The following is a 22410-nucleotide window of genomic DNA, read 5'->3' as shown; positions in this document are numbered from 1 at the left end:
CTTGTTGATTAACTTCGAAAGTTTCGCCAGTTCTATTCTAGCTGTAGGGTTAGAGGCTTTCATACATTGACGTTTCTTGATCAGACCTTTCGTCTCGTGCGATAGCTTACTGGTATCCTGTCTAACGGAGCTACCACCTACTTCTATTGCACACTCCTTAATGATGCCCACAAGGTTGTGTTCAATTGCTACCCTCCACACGTGTAGGGTAGCAAACTGGACTCAGTCTGGTTAACCTCCCTGCCTTTTCTTCTTCCCTTCGCTCTCTCTCTTCACAAGAAAATGAGTGTCAGAGCATTCAACTGGCGATGGGTCGTGCAGTCGTGATAAAAGACGCCATAGATCACTCATGACGATCGAAAGAATACCATCCGCCTCGCATTGTAAGCAAAACATTACGAGCACCGTGCAAGGTATGGTTCTTGATGAGAGCGCCTCGGTGTAGCGTCGGACGTGTCTAGTCATGCATGGTGTGCCTGTGGAGTTCTCTCGACTCGACTCATCATCTTCGAGGATGCAGCGAGCCAAGTATCACAAACCTCGATGCACCGCCGGTAACATATAACAACCAAAAACTGCCATATGCGGGGTTCAGCGATGTCTAACCTAATTAGAGAAATTTGCGAATCCTACAGAAGGACAAGGGGGAGTGCTTTGCGAGACGAAATCCAACCGCGAATGCCCAAACATTGATTTACTCTGTTTTACTCAGCTACTGGCCTACTAACTTCCAGCACATTATTTGGGGCTATATATACTGCCACCAACTACTAACGCTTAGTAATCGCTACCAAGTTGCCAATTTGAAGAGCCCGAGTAGCTGCAGAATCAGATTCATTGAAAGGGGAGAGAGAGAGAAAGCAAGGAGAATAAATCGACCCCAAATAAATAAGCGGATGCTTAGGTTTTTACTCCGCCCTCTTTACGCAGCAGATGTAATCATCATTAAGCTCCATTCCTTTGGCTTCCTCCCAACACGTGATCAAACATGCTAGTATTAATTGTGAAATCAGCCCCGAGATCTTTGAGTGGCGCCCTTTCGCGTGTGACGTCAGAGAGGGGACTGCGCTACCACACCGAGCGCGCTCTCGGTCGCTATGTGAAGGCAACTCGGCGCTGTTGACCGACCTGCGCTGCTCATGTTTTTGAAACACGAGCCTGCAGGCTTGTACGGAAGTATATTGGGCGTCATTCAATATGCGCTACACAAAAGTGTTTTTCCAAGCATGAGGGCTAGCCCGCGAATACAAGCAAAGTGTCTCGAGCGGCCAGACGCGCAGCAATGTTGCTTGTATACTCGCGGGCTTCTTTCATGCTTGGGAAAACACGTTTATGTATAGCACGCATTGAGCAACAGAAAGCTGTATCGGGTGTTTCTCATGTTGCTCTGCGATTTTCTCATTTACACTTCATATCTAATTACAATGTTTGAAGAGTTCATTGATTAATTAAGACTACTTATGTAATTAGGCGGAATGCAAAAGTAATCTGAGTATCTCCAAGCGACGGCAAACAACGCTACCTTTTTCTGTACAGCTACGCGGCATTTGCATATATTTAAACTTTGGCTCAAGCTACATGGGACACCCGGTGTACGGAATTTTCCAGGACGCTATAATTCCTGCGAAATATGGAGCGGTGTCACTGTCGCCAACACGCTTAGTGTGGATTGCTCCTACCGTCGTCTGCTAGTCTTCAGTACACAAATGTGCGAGTGTAGCATTGGTTTGTCTCGTGGGTGTGGTTCTATTGTCTTGGTGCACCCTCAATAATATGTCGGCCTTTTTCGACGATGAACGGTACCATTTGGCCTTCAGCTACTATGTATGCGCTGCAGTACACTGTGTTTGTCTGTCAGCGCGTGCTGCAATTTCGTTCACCCGCTCCGTCGGCCATAGACATTCAATTTTTTTTCCATCATTCATTTTTTTTTCATTCCATCACGAAAGACGTTTGATGCGATTCTCAGGAAACGAGGAGGTCACTGCGGTGAGTTGGTACGAGCACTGCTTTAGATGCACTGACGCAAAAATGCGCTCTTGACCGTCTGGTAGAAGAGCGGACAAAATTACTGGGCAAAACAAAGTTACGTAGTCTTGTGCTGCGGTGCTGATCTTCGCAAGAAACGTTTTAGTTACACTTGGTTACTTCCATCGTGACACAGCTCGCCTCGTGCATGTTATTTAGCAGAGCGCAACCCTTTGTTTCTTTGCTTCTAACCGAGGTGGCGAGCACAATTCGAGGGCGAGGCTCGTTCAGCGATGGTAATTAGTGCTATAATAACAGATGACAGCCTTAGCTTAGATCATTGCTTTAAATATACTTTGTTCTGTAAGAGCGTCATACTTACTTCAAACTAAAACACGGAAATTGAGAAGTGCGGATTTACTGCAGCGCCAAGCACATTGGAGAAAAAAGGGGGTTGGGAGGAAGCGGGTGAGAGGAAGCGCCACCGCCGGTAGCGCACGAGCCTAGAACCCTGGACGTAATATTATGGGCGCTTTCAGTGTATCAAAATGTGTATTATAAAGTGCGCTGCAGAAAGGCAAGACCTCTGTATACAGTAATGCTACTTACAGCGTCGCTATCCATTATCAATCCATCAAGGTAATCGTCTCAAAAAACTACAGATGCACTTTGCGTAACCACTCTGAATTGATCAAAGTTGTTCAACGCATCTTCGCAGTACAAATAAAACGCCGCAGTGCGTGAGGTTGTACGGGCGTTGACATCTCTGTCTAGAGCACTGCGCTTTGAGAGCAACGTTCTTCTACATGCGCTCATGGCACGCCGGCCTAACTACTGTGTAGCCCGCGCGTTGCCCGTGGCTTCCATTGCACAAAAGTATTTTCACACAAGCCACCCATGAACGCACATACATTGATTTCCTGGCATCGCACCGCAGCGATCGGTGCTCCATAGACAGACGCTTGAGGTGTGTACGTATTCTACGACGGGAGCTCGCCTCTGACCGATGTGCGTTTATTTCCATGTGCGTAGGTCCCGACTTCTGGGGCCTGCTGAACCCAGACTGGAACCTGTGCAGCAAGGGTCGGCGTCAGAGCCCGGTCGACCTGAACCCAAACACGCTGCTCTTCGACCCCCACTTAAAGCCCCTGCAAGTCGACCCCAGCAGAGTGAGTGCGAACGTACATATTGGTTACAGGCTGTTTTTTTTGTTTATACGGGTAACTAGGTGCCGCCACCTTGAGGTGTAACACAACCAGTCTTTCACTATCGTGCGTCATGACAGAATGCTAACATTCTTGCGAAGTGTCCAGCGTGTCATACAGCTACTATATCGTTTTTTTCACGTGCATTATAGTAATTTACTGATTGGTGTTAAAAAAAAGAGAGAGAGAAAATGATAAAAGGAAGGTAGGGAGGTTAACCAGGACTGAGCCCGGTTGGCTACCCTACACTGGGGAAAGGGAAAGGGGGACGGAAAGAAGAAAAGAAGAGAAAGTCCACTGGAGATATCAGTCGGTCACTCAGTCCGAATCACAGGCGCTCACTCAATCCGGTCGCTTTCAAATACCGCAGCAGCGCTTTTGTGGCCTTTTGTAGCTGCGATATGCGAGGCCAAGGTCCCAAGATCTTCTTCAAGGTGAACGGCTTCCCATCCAGCTGATTGAGAGCTGTGCAGAGGTCTTGCCTTTCGTTTTCATAAGATGGGCAGTAGCACAGTAGGTGTTCTATGGTTTCCTCGACACCGCAGGCATTGCACTCGGCGCTATCAGCCATTCCAATCAGAAATGCATAAGCATTTGTGAATGCGACTCCCAAACGTAAGCGGCACAGCACTGTTTCCTCATTTCGCGGAAGACCTGGTAACAGCCGCAGTTGCATAGAGGGATCGAGGGAATGCAAGCGATGGTGAGTGAATTCAGATGTGTGCCACTTCTCCAATGTCAAAGAGTGCGCTAGCTTGCCTAAGTGTTGGGCTGCGTCGGTCCGCGATAAAGGTATTGAAACAAGGGTTGCTCCTTCGTGTGCTTTTCTAGCAGCTTCGTCAGCGAGGTCGTTGCCGGAGATACCGCAATGACCAGGCAGCCACTGAAACACGACGTCGTGTCCTTTCGCGATCATGAGATGGTGCATTTCTCGTATCTCCGACACGAGTTGTTCACATGACCCGCGACGAAGAGATGCCAGAAGACATTGTAAGGCTGCCTTGGAATCACAGAATATAGCCCACCGATTAGTGGGTTGGTTATTAATATAATCAACGGCACCTCGGAGGGCAACAAGCTCCGATCCAGTCGAGTTTGTCAAATGAGAAATCTTGTATTGGATGCTTAGTGATCGTGATGGTATAACCACTGCGCTGGTGGAGCTGGTCTGAGTGGAAGAGCCATCCGTATATATGTGTATTCGATCAAAGTAGAAAGTGTGCAAACAATCCAGAGCTGCTTGCTTCAAAGCCAAGGTAGGCAGGTCGGTCTTCTTTCTTATTCCTGGAACCGTAAGACGCACTTGAGGTTGTTTTAAACACCACAGAGCTGAGGTTGAACGTGAAGAGAGTGTGAAACCCGATGGTAAGGAGGCACGATGGATGTTGACCTTGTTGGAGAAGGACGCCTGTGGTCGTCGTTCCGGCAGGCACGCAAGAGAGCTTGACTGCATCCGTGAAACATGACGAACATGGGCTCTAAGCGTTTCGGTACTAATATAAGTCGTGATCGGATGGTCTTGAGCCATTACAATGGTTCCAGCTGTTGAGGCGCTGCGCGGGAGGCCTAGGCAAACACGTAGTGCCTGCGCCTGCACGCTCTGAAGTTTTCGAAGATTTGACTTGCATGTTTTAGCAAGCACGGGAGAACTGTAGCGTAGGAATCCGATGAACAGTGCTCTATATAACTGTAGCATGGAGCCCACTGACGATCCCCATGTTTTGCCGGCGATAAACTTGAAAACGTGAACAATAGATGTGAGCTTCTTCTTTAAGTGGGCAACATGAGGGCTCCAAGTGAGGTCTCGGTCTACAATGACGCCCAAAAACCGGTGATTTCTCTTGTAGGAGATAGGCTGACCATTGATGCATACCGGATAAGGACTCATCGCTTTTCGCGTAAAAGCGACTATCGCACATTTTTCTGTTGAGATGGTAAGGCCTTGTGCGTGAAGGTAGTCAGATGCCTGCGTTGCTGCTTTCTGTAGCCGTGCGCGAACCTGCAGGCGAGTGACCGCTGATGTCCAGATGCAGATGTCGTCGGCGTAGATTGAAACACTCACTGTTTCTGGTAGGGATTTGGCCAGCCCAAGAAGCGCGAGGTTGAAAAGAATAGGGCTTAGAACACCACCTTGGGGAACGCCTCGGCATGTGTAGTGGTCGGTAGTCGGACCATCTTCCGTTCGTACGAACAAGGACCTTTGTGTCAAGTAGTTACTGACCCAACGATATACTCGTCCTCCTAGGTCAATTGTCAAAAGTGCGTCTAGAATGGTTTGATGGAAAACGTTGTCGTAAGCGCCTTTCACGTCAAGAAAGAGTGCTACTGATAATCGCTTCCGATATTTTGTTGTTCCACAGATGTTACTAGATCGATGACATTGTCAATCGATGAACGACCCCGTCGAAATCCCGCCATAGAGTCAGGGTAAATCTTGTGGTGTTCAAGGTACCATTCGAGACGCATGAGGATCATACGTTCCATGAGCTTCCCGACGCAGCTGGCAAGAGCTATAGGCCGATAGGATGCCAGTTCGAGCGGTGACTTTCCTGATTTTAGAAGCGGTACCAGGCGGCTGCGTTTCCATTCCTGTGGGACGACACCATCTTGCCATGAACTATTAAAAATGCTGAGGAGTTCTCTTCGTGCTTCTCTGCCTAGGTGGCGCAAAGCAGTATACGTTATGCCATCGGGCCCTGGTGAAGACGAACACTTACAGAGCGCCATAGCAGCTTCTAGCTCTTCCATAGAGAATGGAGCGTCCATACTTGCATCTCGTGGGCCGGGGATGTTGCCTAGAGCCATGTCAGGGACTAAAACTGCGCCGCCGGCGACGTTCGCACAAAATTCCTCTGCGACGTCTATCTCACAGCGGTTTTGATAGAGAGCAAGGGCGTTGAATGGGTGTCGTTGCTGGGGACTTGAGCAAAGACCCCGTAGGGTACGCCATACACAGGACAATGGCTTGCGGGGGTCTAGTGAGTCGCAAAAACACTTCCATCTTTGATTCGCTAGCTTATCCATACGGCGTCTGATCTTCTTTTGCATGCGCCGAGCTTCCCTGAGGTCAAGAATTGACTTCGTGCGCCTGTACCTCCTTTCAGCTCGGCGACATAGTGCGCGAAGCCTTTCCAATTCAATGTCATTCTCTGTACGCTTTGATGGATGTGTGAAGCAGCGTGTACAATCTTGCATAGCGTCCGCAATTATGTCTTCTAATCTGCGTGCAATATGTGTCTTGCATGTGTCTTCTACGCGATCTTGAAAGACTGACCAGTCGATTTGGCGAGAAACAACCGGTAATGTGGCGTCTAGTCCATCAATTCTCACATAGGTCGGTATATGATCACTTCCATGGGTTTCAATATCAGTGAACCACTGCACGCTCAAAGTCAGGCAACGTGACACCAAAGTCAAGTCAAGGCAGCTACTGTACTTAGTTCCTCGCAGAAATGTCGGGCTTCCGTCATTTAGAAGACACAGGTTGTGGCCTGATGCAAAGGATACTAGTGACCTGCCCCTCGAATTTATCCTGGAGCTTCCCCATATATGGTGGTGAGCGTTGAAGTCCCCTGTTATTATCCAAGGACCGGGAGTAGCAGCCATAATATATTCCAGTCTTTTTCTATCAAACTGACTTGTTGGGAAAAGGTAGACGCCGATAAGAGTAAAAGACAGCTTCTTCTTTTTCACAGTAACAGAGACGTATTCGTTACCGTCGTGTGGCGCTACTTGTTGGGAAAAATACGTAAGGTCCTTGCGAATGTAGACCAGAACCTTACTGCTACGGACACACGTGTTGGAAACAAAAGATTCATATCCCGACAGTCTTATGGAAGCTGATAAGTTCGGTTCACAGATGACTAGTATAGGAAAATGGTTTGCAAATACGAACTGTCGAAAATCCGAAATACGGGACCTCAGGCCTCTCGCATTCCATTGGAATATGGAGGCATTTCTCACATCATCCCGGAACGATCGTTGGTGGTGTCGATGAGCCATGGTTCTGCTGTAGAAGTTCTCAAGCACTGGACTTCTGAAGGCTCGCCAGAACCGGACTGATGGCATCCAGCACTTGCAATGCACTTCGAGCTGTTGGTGTCTGTAGCTTGTCCAGAAGAACACGAATAGCACTCACCAGAGAGCTGATCATAACAACAATTTGTTGATCTTGGTCCGCCAATTTATCAGGAACAGACGAAGTGTCCCCTGCTGCAGAAGTATCACTCCGCTCAGTAGGGGCATGTAGCTTCGGGAGTGCAGGCCACGCGTCAGCAGCCGTGCTGTTCGATGCACCCGTGTCCTTGGAGCTGACTGCGTTTGGCCTGGGCGGAAGAGTGGGTGGTGATATACGTGTGTGGCGTTCTGCAGAGGCTTTGGAGGGTCTTGATCGACGCCGGCGACGTGATCGTCGTCGCTTAATAGATGCTGCTGCTTCTCGGTGAGACGAGTGGTCTCTAACCATTTTCTTCAATATTTGCATTTCCTTTCGAATCAAAGGGCATTCCTTCGAAGATGCATCGTGAGGGCCGCTGCAGTTTGTGCACTTCAGCACACTGGCCTCGCATGTGTTTGTGGTGTGGGGCCCAGTGCAGCGAGAACAGACGGTAGTGTTATTGCATACACTACTCACATGGCCAAGCTTCATGCACTTCCAGCACTGCAGTGGTTTTGGTATAAAAGGCGAACTGCGTGTCGGAAGTGGCCCACTTTTACATGCGATGGGAGGGATTCGCCCTTAAATATGATCTTCACACACCGTGACGTGCCGAGACGAAACGCGTTTGTGATGATGGTGGTCTCTGTATCTGGCTTGATTAAGATTGACAGGTCGGAGTCGACAATGGTCTCGTCAACATCGTAAATTACGCCAGTACGGACTTGTTTGCCCAGCGGAATATAAGGGCGGACTTTCATCCCGCCAAGTTCCGTGATCTTGCGCAAGGAATCCAACGCAGCCGCGTGTTCTACGTCAATCGCTAGCACGTTCTTACGGGTGTTCACTCTGATGTCTTTGATTTCGTTTGGAACCAGCGCTTCTAGATGAGAAGACACGGCTTGCCTGTTGAGGCGTCTCAGGTTGTCAGTGGCGAGAACAGGCGAGAACAGGATGGTGAGCTCCTCGGTATCCCGCGAAGATCTCACGGTGGACTCACTCTAACTCGATGATGCGCTGAGAAATCTGCGCTTTGCTTTACGACTCCGCACCAGCTCGAAGGTGTCGTCACAAGAATCTTCACCGCTGATATAGTAGTGCATGGTGTCGTCGCTGTCAGTGTCGCTCTCGGTGCCGTTGCGCTTCCTGGAGGCAGCCGCCGCGGGCACTGCCGAGTCCGGTGGACGCGCGTGAGACTCCATCTCCATGGCAGTTAAGGAGGAAATAGCAGTCCACTGGCAAAGTCTAGGAAATTCACAAAATGAGTAGAGCTGGAAGAGCCGGCGTTCTGCCTGAAGACACTTCGTCGTCTTCTCCGATTGGTGTTAAAAAAAAAAGAAAAACCTCTGGGCAGCCCCGCAAAACAGGTGACACCATACAGTGAGCGTCTTTGCTATTCGAGCGCACTCAACCCGACACAGTAGTTCTTTCAAAGCGAATACTGCTACTCACATTCGCGTGCTTCGATCGGTCGTTTGTCGGTCGAGAAATCGAAATGCTGCGGTTTAAACCCGCATGATTGGTATAATGTCGCATTCGTTGTGCGGCCTCAGCCGTATCAGAATAAGCACCATACAGATTGCTGACAAAAATTACTGGATCCACTCCGGCGTTATGAGGGGAGTGGTTCGTTGTAGGGAGGTTCGTACGGGCAGAGAAATCTGGGGACTTTATTGCTTTATTTGTCTTCAGAGGTTGGCTCGTGTTACCCGGGCGCATCTGAAGCATATGGCTTGCCGCTTCGCAGTGCCATGGCCCTCGGCGATGGCAGGAATACGTGAAACATAGGCACGCTTTGTGTATGCGCCGCCCAGCCACGAACAAAAACTACAGTATTACCCGCAAATATTTTACACCGAAATGAAGTATCAGTAACAACGTATTATAATCAATTGGTCTGTGGCCACAAAAGCGCCATCTACCTAAGTCCCATCTACCTAATTTTCAGGAGCAACGTAATCGTGGCTGCCAAAAACTTACACCAGCAGCGAATCAGATTACACTTGTTAACTGAGATACAAGCTCTGTATTTGTCTGGTTAAGCCCTGAGCAACCAGGTGGCCGTCCGTATGTGTACTTCAGCCGCTTGTGTTTACGCCCTTCGTGTGCGTCTGTATGTGTGAACTTGTTTTTATTTTTAAATGTGTTTGACCCTTTCTTCTCTGTCCTCTTTCAAACCCCTATCTCACAACGCCAGTGTAAGGTAGCAAACCAGAGACTAATATTTGGTTAACCTCTCTGCCTTTCCTCTTCATCTCTCTCTCTCTCTCTTTCTCTCTACGTTTACGACCCCGCTCACCCGGCAATACGCCCAAATCGACCCTCTTTTGCCGGAATACCGGACACCTAAAAACTCCTTAGAGAACCCCAGGGGCTCTAAATTAATCCAGAGCCCCCCCCCCCCCCCCCCCCCCCTATCGCGTCCCTCATAACTCATCATGCACTTTCGAAACGTCAATGAAGCCTTCGAATACACGCAAACTGCCCCAAACGCAAAGCCGCGCGGGAATTTTGCATGCATTCGCGGGAATCTTTCACACTCGGAAAAATGCTTTTATGTAGCGCGTATTGAGCAACAGAAAGCTGTATCGGGAGTTTTTCATGTTGCTCTACAACGTTCTCATTGACACTATTAATCTAATTATAACATTGGAGAAGTTTTTAAATTAAGACTACTTATGTAATTAGACGGCATGCAAAAATATTCTGAGTGTCTCCAAGCGACGGCAAACAACACTGCCTTGGTTCCGTCCAGCTACGTGACATCTGAATATTTTTCAAGTTTGGCTCTAATTAGGTGGAACATCCGGTATGTAGTGAGCGAAGCGGCCGGGCAGTCGCGTTTTAGCCCATCAACGACCCCTGTCGGCTGCTGAGCGGGTATCTTCGGCACGACTATAAGGATGATGATGCTTTCTTTTTTCTAAAACATCGGTTAAGCCTAGAGATAGGTTCGATACCACCAAGTATTCACCATATCACGGGGCACCGGGTTCCCTGGAACTGGTCAGAGTTGGAATATTATTTCAAAAATAAGTGGCTCCGTGGATATAGATAAATAGGTGATCGCAAAGAGGCCTATATCGCCCTAACAAGTGATGTGCCAAGCGAGTCTGCCAACTCCCTGCCGTCACTGCCGTGAACCACTCGTTGCATAAAGAAACCCGCTGCACAAAACGAGAACAAGGTGAAAGCAGGAGCCAACGTTTCGACAAGTGGACTTGACTCCTTCAAGGCCGCCTTGAAGAAGACAAGTCCACTTGTCGAAACGTCGATTCCTGCTTTCACCTTGTCCTCATTTTGCTCATCGTCTTGAATTTGCATCTCCTGCCTTCCCCGTGTTTTCCTATAGTTGCGCAAAGAAATTCGTACATAACGAACTCTTTACACGAAGAAACTGGTAATGTTGCTAATTACATAAGCAGTCTAGCCGTTCTAAATAATGGCCAACTTCTCGCATGTATAGTCAACTTTCATGCCTATATGCTTAGTAAATTTGCCGCAAGAATCGAACGTAATACAGATACCACGACACCTATACTAAATCCTCTACAAAAAGAAAAGAAAAGAAGGAAAGGGCTCTCTATACACGAAAGATTAGATATTTTACGTGATCTCTTTACTGCATTTCTCCATTGTGTGCGCGCCCAACAATTTCAGAAAAAAAAATGCGGTCGGGTTCTTTCTTCAAAGAACATCAAGCAAAGGAGAAATGTGGTCAGGCTCCTTTTCCGTAAGATGTGCGTGCCACGTGGCTTGTCTCCGTGTGAAGCAAATTCAAGAGAAAAAGAAAACAATTGACATATTTTATTGAGACCCTAAAACAAATGTGTAACTTTTGTTTGCACAGCCGCGGTATCTTTCTCTTCTCCTCGCGCCTAATGCGTTCGTGGCCAGAGTTGGTAGACGTTTCATTCGGGCGAACTCAAGTGAGCGATCGCAGTTTTGCGTGTGCGGCCGCGCAGGTTGATCACGTTCGCAGACGCCGCCATATATTAAGGCGCTACAGCGAGCTACGGTCGACTTAAAACAGCGGAATGAAAATTTACGCCTCTTTTTTTTTCTTTTCTTTTTCATTCTGGACATTCTTCCCTATATCCCTAGGTTTTGCCTTTTCCGCTGAGGCTCTCACTCATGTCCTGACAGCTCGAAAAACTTTGAAACGTCGTGAAATATATTATTTGCCCGTGTGATCGCACCAATGAGCGGCATTGGTGATCGGTCGTTGGCGCGCCAGGATCGGCAAAATGTGAACACACACTGTGCACGCAAACACAAGATAAGCGATCGCGCCCCGTAATACAACGCTGTATGAAACTGAGCCCACGTCACGAGTGCCAGGTTTCACCGATAACGCGTACGCATGTGTGTTATCACGCAGTGTTCGAGTGCCGATGGTCGAACCGTCTCGCATCACGACATTTGTAGATTTTCGCCATCGTGTCAACTGTCAGCTCACACGTGTTAGCGTTATTTGTCTTTTTTTTTGCTTCTTGTCGCAAGCGTTCAGCGATTTGTCGTTTTCGATTGTTCCTTTTCTTTCTATTCTTTTCCTTTTTATTGTAGTGGTCACGTGATGTGTACTCGCGTGTCGCGTACACGACGCTGGTATCTGTTCCGGATCATATCGATTTGTTTTCATTGACTTTGCCGTGGCGGTTTGTCATCGCGTCAATGAACAGATGAATGATCGATCTGTAGTTGAAATCAGAGTTTCCTTCGTGCATGTAGAAAGCTATTTTACGTGTTTTCTTTCTTTGTTTTACATTTAGGACCAGGTGTCCAAAAACCATACTTGAAAACACGGACACAATATCAACTTTCACGATCAGTTCACTAAGGGGATGGATATCTTCAGACAGTAGACTAATGCAGAGTGAATTTGAAAGGGGGCTATTTTAGGCACGAATCTTGGAAACAGATACAAATGGCTACGAAAAAAAAAACACCCCCCAGGCACTCCGTACAGATGGTTAACTAGTGAAGCTGAAACGTGCGGCCCCGGTGTCTATCACTGGATTAACCATGAGATTTCTGAATGTTTATCATTAGAACGTCAAACTTGCTTTCACCTTTGTGCAGCCCTCTTTCTATGTCATTATAATCACTCATCAAACCTTAATGTCCCCCTTCCCCCTGTCCCTGTGCAGAGTAGCAGGCTAGAGCACGTTAGCTAAAGCTGACCTCTCTGCCTTCTTTCAAATAAATTCTCTCTCTCTCTTTCTAATACCGAAGGTTCATTAAACGACGGCTTGGTCAGCTGCGTACCGGATCCTCGGTACGCAGTTGCGGCTTGCTCTCGGCTGCACGAGCCTGTTCTTGTGCCCGGGCTGCAGCATTGGCATGGCGTAGACGAGCTCGTCACCAATTCTTGCTCCCGGCCTTGATGATCGAAAGCTGCCTGCTCCTCGGAGTGCGTATGGCGCATGGGCTACCACTTCGGAGCCGGAGTGAAACTGCTGCGCGCGCGCTCGCCTGTGACGGAGAGCAACGACGTCACTACTTGCGCAGCCAATCACGCGCCTTTCTCTTTTCTTTTTTTTTTGAGCGTGCACATGGGATTGCACCGGAGTTTTCGGCATACAGGCGACAGACTGATGGACGGACGAATCGGCTAGTCATATACTGTTTCGCTGTAAAACGCACGTGCCACAATGTTCAAAGTGTCGGTTACACAGGTTTAAAAGTGCAAAGTACAAAGTTAAAAGTAAATAGTATCAACAAGTATTAGACTAAGTCTGGGAGCTAGTGAAATTACCGGCACTGCCACAGCTGAACATTCGATTTGCTACCCGCACTGGTGATAGGTCTAAGTGCTCGGTAAATTATTTCAGGTGAAAAATAGAAGCACACATATCAACATCGTTCTCATAGTACTGCTCATAGTGCAAGCATACGGACAATGGAATGGCATAAATAAAAAGAAAAGGAAAGCATGTTCTCTTGCTGCCGTGCATCTGGGCTCGTCCAAGCGCTGATGCAAAGACTGGCACTCGCGCGCGTCATAGCGCGTGACGTTGACGTCCCCTCTGAGTGCTTGCTGCACGATGCAGCCGCCTATTAGGGGTTACTCAGTGCTCACGCAAACTCGAACGGGACCACCGTATTATTCGGTCATGGAACCATAGCCTACTCTGCTCTTCCGATCCCGAACCACCCCTTCGCGTCCGTTACCCAACGCGGAGGGATGCTGATGACGTGAAGAGAGTTCAGAGAGAGAGAGAGAGAGAGAGAGGTGCGTGCTCTTCGCTTCCTCCGCGCGACGGTGAAAGTATGGTGCTCAAAAGCAGTTGCCGCAAGCAGGGGTGGGTGGGGGGAGGGTTGCGCTTGTTGACAGGAGCGCCTCGCGTTCTCTCCGATTTCCAAACAGCCGGCTTACATCGCGACTCACCTCTCGACCTCGACCCTTTCCCCCCGCCTTTTTTTTACACTGCCTTGCACCGTATACACCGCGAACGCCGATCTTACACGCAACGTTATATGGAACTAAAGGGGAGACAGCGAGGAAAAAGAAATAAGGACAGGGATTGGCGCAGGGAGGATGGTTGCGGCGTCTCCCTTCTCCCCAATTTTGTTCCCGATGCTTCCTCATTCATAATGCATGTTCCCCGATCGCTCGTTCAAGATGCATTACGCCACTGAGTTCGCGAACAAAGGTTCCTTTTTCGTCCCCTATCGCCCAATGATATGTGCCTTGCGAGGGAGCTCGAACACGGGGGCTGCCTTTCAGCAACAGCAAGCTAGAGACAAAGAAAAAAGAAAACGAGTGAGAAAAAAAAGGAGAAAAATAGCAGGGGAGGGAACGCCTGAAACCAACCAACCTGCCCCAACTTACAGCCCGTGCGACGCCGTCTCCACCCTACGTTTCCCCGTCTTCTTATCCTGCCTTTTGTACAGTGCCCCAGTGGAAACGCTCCCGCCCGATCTGCTATCTTTTGAGAAGAAAACGGTTTTCCTCTTACCCCCTTCCCTCAGTTCTCCCACCCCGCTCCACCCATCAAGCAATGCCTGCTGAGGTGCGCTTGTGTGCTTCGGCAGCCCGTGCGGCAATATGCGGCTATCTGAATGGATCCACTCTTCGGTGCCTCGAACCAGAGCCTGTGATGCATAGAAGCTGGCGAATCTAGAAGGGCGACCGCTTAGTTTGCGTGTAAATGCTCACCCGGGTTTGAGAGCTCGGCCGATTTGAATTAATTAACCCCTGCCTCATTGAAAGGGATGATGAGTGAAGAAGAATATTTGATTTTCTTCCGGGAAGAAATGAAATTCAGTTACATACTTTTTTCTTCGTATTCATGAGGTCACAGCTTTCTTTTTTTTTGTTCCTTAGGAGCCGAGGTGATCGTGCGACGTATCAAGTGCGAAGTTTTGCTTCATTCGCTATTTATGATACGCTCGAGGCGCGCTAGAAAAAGAAAAAAAAATGAAATACGCCAGTCTTGCTTATAGGTTTGTCTTAGATATGGTGTTTAGTTGTGATGTTCTAACGCTTTGAAGGAAAAACTACATGCGTTTTTTTTTTGTTGGTTGGGGAACAAGGCGCCGTCTGAACCGGACAGATAACCTTTAGGAGACAGTCCACCAAAGAAAAAGAAAGGGGGAGATGGATTGAGCTAATGACGTGCGTTCTTTCGTCGTGTTAAGTTTGAAAATACGAAAACAAAGAATAGTTAGGAACGACCTGATCACTGCCATTCGTGTTATTCTAATACGCTATAATACCAGGGTGTCTACCAAGTTGGCATTTCTCAATTCCCTGAGTTTTCCCGATTTTCCCTGAGTGCCTTTGCAAAATTCCCTGAGTGATGCAGAACTATGTTTCATGTCAAGACAGGCTGAAACCCCATCACCCGATGCTGTCACTCTCTAGTAAGCATATGAAAAAAAATAAAAAAAACGGCCTAATCCAATTTGAATACTAAGGAGTAGTGTTTAGGTTATTCAAAAAGAGAATAGAAGGGAGGGGTTAGTAAAATGCACAGCAAATAAAATGTCGTCGAAAAAAAAATTCAAATCGAGTCGGACATTTTCAAGTACGAATATAAAGGAGATGCATACAGGAGGAAATATTTTCGAATATGAGCTATTTCTAAAAACTGACAGCAAGCTCAGTGGTATGAGGCCCGAACTTTGTCACAATTGAGATTCTCTCTCAAGAGCTCGTAAGTCAACCTCAACATTCCTGACATTCAGCCCGCGCACGACGTCTTAGTGTTGTGTTTCACTGCTTTAAAGAGTTTATTTTGGCTTGGATAAGGGATGCATCTCGGCATCAGCCAACAATTTGTTTTTTGAGCTCAAGCTCCTTCAAAACGGCGGCAGCACGCTTCCTTTTCCGTTTATTCCTAAATGCGTAGGTCCTTTCTGTTCTTGTCCTCCTTCCGCCACTCCTTCGTCCTACAGACCATTCTAAGCATCTTCTTGGTCAGTTGCACAGTCCACGTACGATTTTTCTAACTCACTAAGGGGCTCGAAAACGCCAGCTGGAAAAAATAAATGGGTGTCATTTGCTGGCCTTAAGGGCTCAAACCACCACAGGCACATTCGAAAACACCCTGAAGGCCTTTAAATACACGTATTAGGCATATCGGTGCTCGTACTGTGACAGGAAATACCGGGTGCACGCGTGTATAATTAAGGACTACATACTGTGTCCCGTGGCAGTAGCCCCTTCCCACGCTTGTTATGCTTCACTCCAATACTTTTGCGTATGCTTCACCAAGTAACATTTCAGTACAGAGGCGAAGCTGACGTTCGGGAACCGGCATTATACAACGCATCGTGCTTTCCAAGCTTCTAAGCCAATCGCGAGGACCGCAAATTCAGAGTCCGTGCCATTGCTCACAGCAGTGAATTCTTTCAATAAAAAACAAGGCACCCCATTCAAGATGCTGCATAGCGAACGTCGCCGCAGTGGTGGCTACGGCTGCCAAAAGATCTGCGTGCGAGAACGCCGGTTCGAGGTGGCGAGGTAATCAAAATGACAGCGGTGCCGGCTTTGATTAATGCCGTTTATGACCTGCGGTCACGGCAAAACGTCCGGAAAATCTGACGGCGAAGAGCTCTTGAGTCAGAAATTTCAAACGTTCTGATACGTTGACTCTATGGGGTACGGGGTGATGCCGCGAAGCCGTCCAAATTATCGGGAATCCGGAAAGTCAGTCGTTGACTGTACACTGGCAACTCCTCCAGCCGACGACACGACGTCAAAGACGTTTCATTACGATTCCTGACTGTTAATCGAGCCAGCATTACCGTGACTTTCGACCCTTTCAATAAAATTACAGCTAATTTTCCCTGATAGAGGCATTAATTCCCTGAGATTTCCCTGAGTTTTTCCAGACTACTCAAAATCGCTGAGAATTCCCGATTTTCCCGGTTTTCCCGGTTGGTAGACACCCTGAATACATCAGGCTCTGTTGCAACCTACTGGTTTGTAGCGCAGTTTGTCCTGCCGCAGCTAGTATAACGGCCTCTCTCGTATCTCAGTGTGCCGCTGTAAGTACGGCGGCTGATGAAGTCTCTATGTCCAAAGCCCTACATTCACTTAACGCATTCATATACTATCCAAAATTTCAAGCTATATACAGTGCAAGCAGAAAACACCAATATATATAAATATTTAAGCAGCGTAAACTCAAACATGCACGTTTTACCGAAATACGGCTACGCCAGAAGGAGAAAACGACAAACTGTACTTAAAAAAGTAATTCTGGAGTTTTACGTGCCAAAACCACGATACGATTATAAAGCTCCTCGTAGTGGAGAACTCCGTATTAATTGTGATCCCATGCGGTTGTTTTACGTGCACATAAATCTAAGTACACGAGCGTTTTGTCATTTCGCTCTAGCGAAAATGCGGCAGCCGGCGACTTCAAGCTTAGCAGCTAAATATTGGTGAATATTATCGTAGAGTACGAGAAAGAGAGCAAGCTGAATCGTAATCAGCCGTGCGGCGGGAGCCTGAATTATTTGTGCTCTTCACGAGACATCGGCTGAGGAGGACCAAGGAGTGGAACGGACGTTTGCGTCCTGTTTTGTAGTATTATCCACACACACACACACACAGACACACACACACACACACACACACACACACACACACACACACACACACACACACACACACACACACACACACACACACACACACACACACACACACACCCACACACACACACACACACACACACACACACACACACACACACACACGCACACACACAAACACACACACACACACACGCACGCACACACACACACACACACGCACACACACACACACATAAATATATATATATATATTTCATTGCACAGTCAATAAATACAATTATTCAAGTGAAGATTCCATCCGTGTTGTATCAGATGAGGACCCATTTGGCATAGAGCGTGTAGCTGCTTCCCATTGCTTATTGCACGTGTGTTTCGTTGTTGCTCGTGTTTTCAGCTACGCGCGTTATGCGTGTCATACGTGACTTCCCGTACATTAAAATCTGTGTTTCTGTATTTTTTTTCTTTTTAGCATGTGGATGTACGCCATTCATGTAAGGTTTCTTTATGCTCTACCTTACACCAAAGGACTTCTTTTTCCTTAGGAAGGTATTAGTGCAGACTTATAAACAGTTTCAATGAAAGATCCTGGGGCCGCCTTCGGTTCGAAAGCTTTTCTTTTTTCTGCATTCTTCATCTTCAAATACAATGCACTATCATCCGAGCACAATTGGACGAAATGCATTCGAAAAGAGTAGAGCTGCTTGAAACGATTAACTGGACAAAGAGTCACCGCAAACACTTCAATATTTCCAGGGAATTGATCTCAAATCATGCAAAGTATCTCTTTGTCGCACTTTACTGCAGAACGATACGACGAATGTGGCGCTAAACGGCAGGAGTGATTGGATTGACGCAAAGTAAACACGCACTTTCGCAGCCGGCTTCTCCTGAACATAATACCGCCTCTGCTGCTGTCAAAATGGACAGCAGCGTTGCTCCCGACGCGGCTTCACGCCATCGACGTTCGTTTATCTCCTGCCCGTAGGCATGAAGTCGCCTTTTTTCGGTAATCTCGGTATACCAGTAATGCATCTCCTCTGCCGCCGGAAACGTCACTGTATGAAAACGCAGGGTTCGTGGGACTCTTCTTAGATGACACGAGAGCGTCAGCTGTGGGGCTCAACTGCGAAGAACCTAATCTTTTAAAAGGAAAGTTTTGCTGGTGTTGTAGCAAAGCAACTTGGTGAAGGAGGCTTTGAAAAGATGGCAACAGCGTGTGAACGCTGAGAAAAACCAACTCAGACCCAAAGGGAACAAAAGCTCTCTCTCTCTCTCTCTCTCGTTTCTTTTTTTTCTTTTAAGTGTGACGTGGTTGAAGTCCTCTGCACATGGAGGGAGTGAAAGGGGAAGTAGAGAGAGTAGGCAAGTGTCATTCTTTTTCGACGCTCTATCTCACCCTTACGTCCACTCCGACCAGGATGCGGCAAAATACACCTTCTCAGAAACTTTCGCTCCACGAGTACGGTTTGATGCAATTGTTTTGCTATCGCCGCGAGGGTGGTGCCATCTCTAGTGAAGTCCCGGCCAACTTCTCCATATAGTCTCCGAGGCTTAAGACTCGAGTTTGAAACTTGCAGCACCTTGGAGGAGTAAGTGAAGAAAGTTTTTTCACTCTAGTTTTACGGTCGGTGGAACAAGAGAATGTTCTTCGAGGTTCAGTCAGGCGTGAGGTCTGCAAAAGGAGAACCACGTGAGAGGCGCGAACGCTTTGTGTAGGCCCGAACAACAAACGCTGAAGTCATCAAAGGTGTTTGAGCCGCGACACGCGCGTGGTCCACTTGCATTTCGGCCTTCCCACGAGAAGTTCCTGGGAGCGTGGAAGAGTTGCTCAGCCGTTCGATTCGGTGCACAGTGTTGGGTTTGCCAGGTGGACAATTCCGTCATAAAAGCCGAGGAGGCAGATGAAAGAGAGATTCGTACTTTGCTTGCACGTTCGATGGCAACAGCCGCGTACAGTTAGAGAATGGGCTTAGCTTACAGGATAGCGACGACGTGACGCGTGGCTGCACGCAAGATACGCATTTATACGTAACTTCACACTAACCTTAATCAAACACGTATATTTTGAGCCTTGTCTTCGATTTAAAGAGCACCATTTGGGACCTGCACAAAGAACAGCACAAACAGCGGTACAGTTGAAGAGAAGAGTGTTGCTCTTCTTTTCGCTAACCTCACGTTTTCCTTTCTGCAATTCGGTACTTAGCTCTGCGGCATCACCACGAAGCGAACAGGGCGGGTGCCCTGACAGCGAGTCTGTCCTGTTCGCTTCGCCTGTCTCGTTGTCTACGCTGTTCGCCATGCTGAACGTAAACCAACTAGCATAGCTTTATAAACCTCGTTTCTGACCTATAGTAGACGCTGGTAGATAGTAGAGAGAGAGGAATTATGCATAGAAAGGCAGGGTGGTTAACCAGAGGTAGCTCCAGTTGGCTATCCCGCATGGAGGGAAGGAGTAGAGGCATACAAAAAGAAAGAGGGGAAGGGAAGATAGGGAGAGAAAGTGACGCGCAGAAGCTAACCGCGCACATTATAGAACAGTACGGAGCGGCGTTCCTGAAGTCTATTGTGAAGGCCCTTAGACCGCAGGAATCTTACAATATGGATAGTACTACCCCAGAGTGAAACTGCTAGTGAAAGTGATAGTACTACACACATATGAACGAGCATGCAGTGATGGCAATATTCAGCCAATTTCCTATACACAGGTCAATAATGAACTTGTAAACACATTTCACATTTCAGAAGCAGTCCGTAAACGTTGGCCTGATGATCGTCGACATTGTCGTTCATTAGTTCTCTCGTAGCATGTGCACTTCTGGGACCTTGTCTACCCACACGCCAGCCAACAATAGTCGAGTATTTGCCATTTCGTAACACGTTCCTGCGTATTTACAAGGGAGTTTTCCCACCACCACGCACTACGTTAGCCTTCGTCTCTGCGAGCGATTGATTACATGCAACGTGACGTTGGGTGCATGCGAGGTACTTTTCATATTACCATATCACCGCGTTTTCTCTTGCGAAGTTGTGAGCTCGGAGTGAGTCGGCTGCATCGCTGTCAGCCATGTCCATGTTTACTTAAATATTGTTTTTATTATCTCCTATTATTACTACCTATCAATAATTTGTTTTTACCTCTTTGTAGAACGCCTGGTTAGTATTACGTGAACGTTATGTACACACAGGCTGTAACACATTGGCCTGTGTTACATGCGGTCTGCATGAGGAGCATTTGCAAAGTTCGAACCACCGTACGTTTTAGTACGTATGCAAATGTGCTTTTTTCTCGATACACGTATCATCTGTTTCTTCGCAGACGTGGAATAATGACGTGAACGTGGGAACCTTAGTAACGCCCACTGTTCAGTGAACGCCTACACCATCCCGGTTTCGTGTCGCTGAGTGCGTTCAGCTGCGCAGACCCGATGGCTCGTGCTTCTCAACACTGCAGCTGCATACGGTTCAATCGAGCGTCGTGCGTGCTTTTTTACAGCGAGTCTTCTTATCGGCCATGCTTCCTGTTGCGGCTTTTCCTGGTTGAGTGTGCCTGACCTCAATGGGCTTGTTGACTACTGAAAAAATTCTGCTCCATGTCTGTGAGGAACACAAGGGAACCGATTCCAAATAGCGCCCACGCATTTCCTAATTTCATTGTCCCACCTAGTCTTCTGCCGTGCTCGACTGCGATTCCCTTCTCCTTATATATATACAGGGTGTTTCAGCTAACTTTAGCCAGAGTTTAAAATATGCAGGTGCACTCTAAGAGTTTCTCCTGCATTCTTGGCTTGACATTTCACTTCGCAGGCTCTTCCTATTAACACTGTATTAACGTCTATGTCAAGGTCATGGTCCTAACGCTGCGTTTAGCTGAGCCGCGAAACACGGTTAGAAGCTTCGACGAAATGACCTACCGTTAAGGTGCGCTTATGCATTCCCGTTTGATTACTTTCACATGCATACAAACTTTACTGTATGCATTTCATATATGGACACAATCAACAGAACGTAGGTAAGCTTTATTATCCTCCGTTTATACACTATACATGCCTACCGTAAGCTGCCGTGCTTTTTTCGGCAAGCTGCATCTCAAGTGCCTGCTGCGAATAAGTATCCTCGTCCGGACAAGCCATCGTATTCTCATCGCGAGATTTGCGTTCACGATCTCTGCTCATTACTCGTATCCGGGATCAAGACAAGCTAATAACGAAAGGAATCCGCTTTTACTGGTATTGAGCCTAATATACCATGCCGTGATTGGGCAGCAACCAGTCTGGAAGCAGCTTAGAGAGCTAGTCAGCCGCTTAAGCACGGGCGCTTAAATTTCTCTTCTTGTCGACGGCGACCCTTTCACATCACAATGCTAGCCTAATGGGTAGCCACTTTGCCCGCTGTTGCCCTTTCTCTCTATTCTGGCCCTCCCTGTCTCTCTGTGTCTCCTATTTCTCTCGAGCGATCGTCCCCTGCTGCCGTGCATATTTTGTGTGCCTCTCGAGGATAGGATTTGGCCAGGAGCGCAACCGTGACTGAACCAGCACCGTTGGGGATAGCCCTCGGTCCAATCTGTCTAAGTGCAGCAGCGGAAGCCCTCTGTACGGTGCAGAGAGTGGCCTCCGAATCCGGTAGGACGTATATGCGGACAATGAGGTGGCTGTCCCGGATCTCACGGCGAAATCGGGCGCTTCAACCTCCCGCTTTTATTCCCTTTGCGCAGTCGTAACGGGGTCATGCTTTTCAATCTTCCTTGTTTTTCCCAGATCCCCGTTTACCTTTCGCTTTCTTTATCTCGATAGTTCCTCGCTGGTATATACGATTGCAAGAAACAAACAAGAATTATTTCGAGACGCTTGAAAACTTCGTTTTTCTTTTGCTTTTTTTTTACTGTGTGGCTAAGAGGGCAATAAAAAGGGCAGTGAAAAACATTAGTAAGCGCAGCTTCAGCGATATGGAGCGGGAAAAGATTGAGGTGTTTAAGGTCCCGGAACTGCACACTGGATTAGGAGGATTACTGTTGACCTCCTGTGGTTCTTT

At 47.7% G+C, this 22410-nt stretch overlaps 1 protein-coding gene across 1 annotated transcript in view; it reads left to right on the top strand.

Annotated features, from left to right (window-relative positions):
• Positions 1 to 22410, top strand: part of CARPB (Carbonic anhydrase-related protein B) — a 258110-nt gene that overhangs the window by 129922 nt on the left and 105778 nt on the right. Inside the window, exon 3 of the mRNA XM_065430086.1 lies at positions 3001 to 3137. Within this exon, the coding sequence (XP_065286158.1) occupies positions 3001 to 3137 (137 nt within the window). The remainder of the gene's footprint in view (positions 1 to 3000; positions 3138 to 22410) is intronic.

Source organism: Dermacentor albipictus, chromosome 3 (assembly GCF_038994185.2).
Source record: "Dermacentor albipictus isolate Rhodes 1998 colony chromosome 3, USDA_Dalb.pri_finalv2, whole genome shotgun sequence".
NCBI classification, from domain to species: Eukaryota; Metazoa; Arthropoda; class Arachnida; order Ixodida; family Ixodidae; genus Dermacentor; species Dermacentor albipictus.
The sequence above is the reverse complement of the archived record's forward strand: the minus strand, read 5'-3'. Positions and strand labels throughout refer to the sequence as shown.